The sequence below is a fragment of the Austrofundulus limnaeus genome, unplaced genomic scaffold (genome assembly GCF_001266775.1).
Source record: "Austrofundulus limnaeus strain Quisiro unplaced genomic scaffold, Austrofundulus_limnaeus-1.0 Scaffold543, whole genome shotgun sequence".
In the NCBI taxonomy this organism is placed as follows: Eukaryota; Metazoa; Chordata; class Actinopteri; order Cyprinodontiformes; family Rivulidae; genus Austrofundulus; species Austrofundulus limnaeus.
Window position 1 is genome coordinate 139183 of NW_013952945.1, and position 1677 is coordinate 140859.

At 35.3% G+C, this 1677-nt stretch overlaps 1 protein-coding gene across 1 annotated transcript in view; it reads right to left on the reverse strand.

Moving 5' to 3' along the window:
- Window positions 1-1677, reverse strand: part of LOC106530668 (von Willebrand factor A domain-containing protein 5A) — a gene marked incomplete at its 5' end in the record, with an annotated part of 3905 nt that overhangs the window by 738 nt on the left and 1490 nt on the right. The window contains 2 exon segments of the mRNA XM_014026340.1: window positions 1-1358; window positions 1583-1668. Coding sequence (XP_013881794.1) covers window positions 1667-1668 — 2 coding nt within the window.

Consider the following 1677-nt stretch of genomic DNA (forward strand, 5'->3'; position numbering starts at 1 on the left):
AGATAAATGTGAACATGCCCATTCTCAGTGTATTCTATTAGTACAATGTTCTAAAAACATTTGTCTTTACCACAAAAGCTAAACAATATACAACTGAGTAGAACAAAGAGGATGTGTTACAAGCAGGTTGTCTCGTTATATAGTCCGATACCCTTGCAAAATTTGTACAAATGTTTATGCAGAACATCTTAATCCAACATAGAAACTGTTATCAATAGTGTAGTAAAATGTACAAAACTTATATTTTGCTCTCATTGATTCTAAAGAGTGAACAATTTCAAATTCATCTTCTTATAAATGAAGCCTTAAAGCATTTGGATGCTCCTTGAAAAACACGTTCCTTAATTTTTCAGAGTATCTTTATCTTTGATTTCATTTGTTTCAGATACTATTTCATCCCAGACATATTCATGAGAACAGTAGTTCTGCAAAACTTCAGATTAAAATCATAAGACTAAGTCCTTCATGTGTTCCCACABAGTGCACAGGTTCTGTATAGTCCATCTTGTCCTTACAATGTTCTTCAGTCACCATCAAAACAATCAGGTAAAACTTGCTCAAGTTCAGAACATTTTGAAACATCAAAACTGCTTTTTTTCAAGATAAGCAATATCATAGTTTTCAATGAAAAAAAAGAAGAAAAAAATTGATCATCAGTTATCTCTTGTTGAACTGACAAATGTAAAAGGTTTTTCTCTCTGCATTTAAAAACAAAACTGAATAGATTATCTCTAATCTCCACCAGTGGTGCATCTAAATTTGGCTCAAATATTTGAGGATCAGGAGCACATGGTTCTACTTCAGAATCTTGTTGATTACAGTATAAGTTGTTCTGCACTGGCATCCTCACCGTGCCCCTCAGTGTCAGAAGACTAAAAGACAGAGCATTGATGCTTCCTGTACACACTTTTCCTAAAAGATTGGAACTGGGAAAAAGTTGCCTGGTATTCACTAATACCACAGATGATACTTAAAACCTGGTTAATGGACATGAACAAGCCCAATGTGCTGGATTAACTTAACTAGAGTAACGGTCCTTCGCATGCATTTGGGGCAGACACACAACTGAGGCATGATGATCTAGCACAGATTGGTAATGTCTCTGAGTACAGTTAAAGGCAAAGTCTTGTCTCCCTCTTCTACAATGCACCTCTGGGTCAGGGTGTTTATCAGGTGTGGTGAGCAGTGTTGAAAACAAAGTACATACTGAAAGCTGTTTTACAGGCTTCATCAGGATCCATGTAGGGGCACACATGTACTCCATCTGCTTTCACCACACTGAGCCCAGCACTGGTCATCGCAGTCTTCCACTCTTTATCCATGAGTTGATTTGTTGCATAGGGTGTAGCAGAATCCTTCTGTATAAATTACAAAATTAATTAATTAATATTGTACCAATTTATTTATCTAAAATAATTCACAGACCTTAGTGTTAAGTTACAAGTTTAAAATATTACGCAATACAACTTTAAATTGTAAATATCGAACAGTAAATAATAAAAAATAATTTCTTATTTTTTCCCCATTTTCCCTTTCCTCTTCACTTAACTGAACAAGATCTTACTATAGTTCAGATGCTTACCTCTTCCAAAGTGATGTACTGGTAGTCTTCAATCTTTTCTCTGAAGATGGATGGCAAAATGATGAGTCCAGCCCTTAAGTTGATTCCTCAAATGT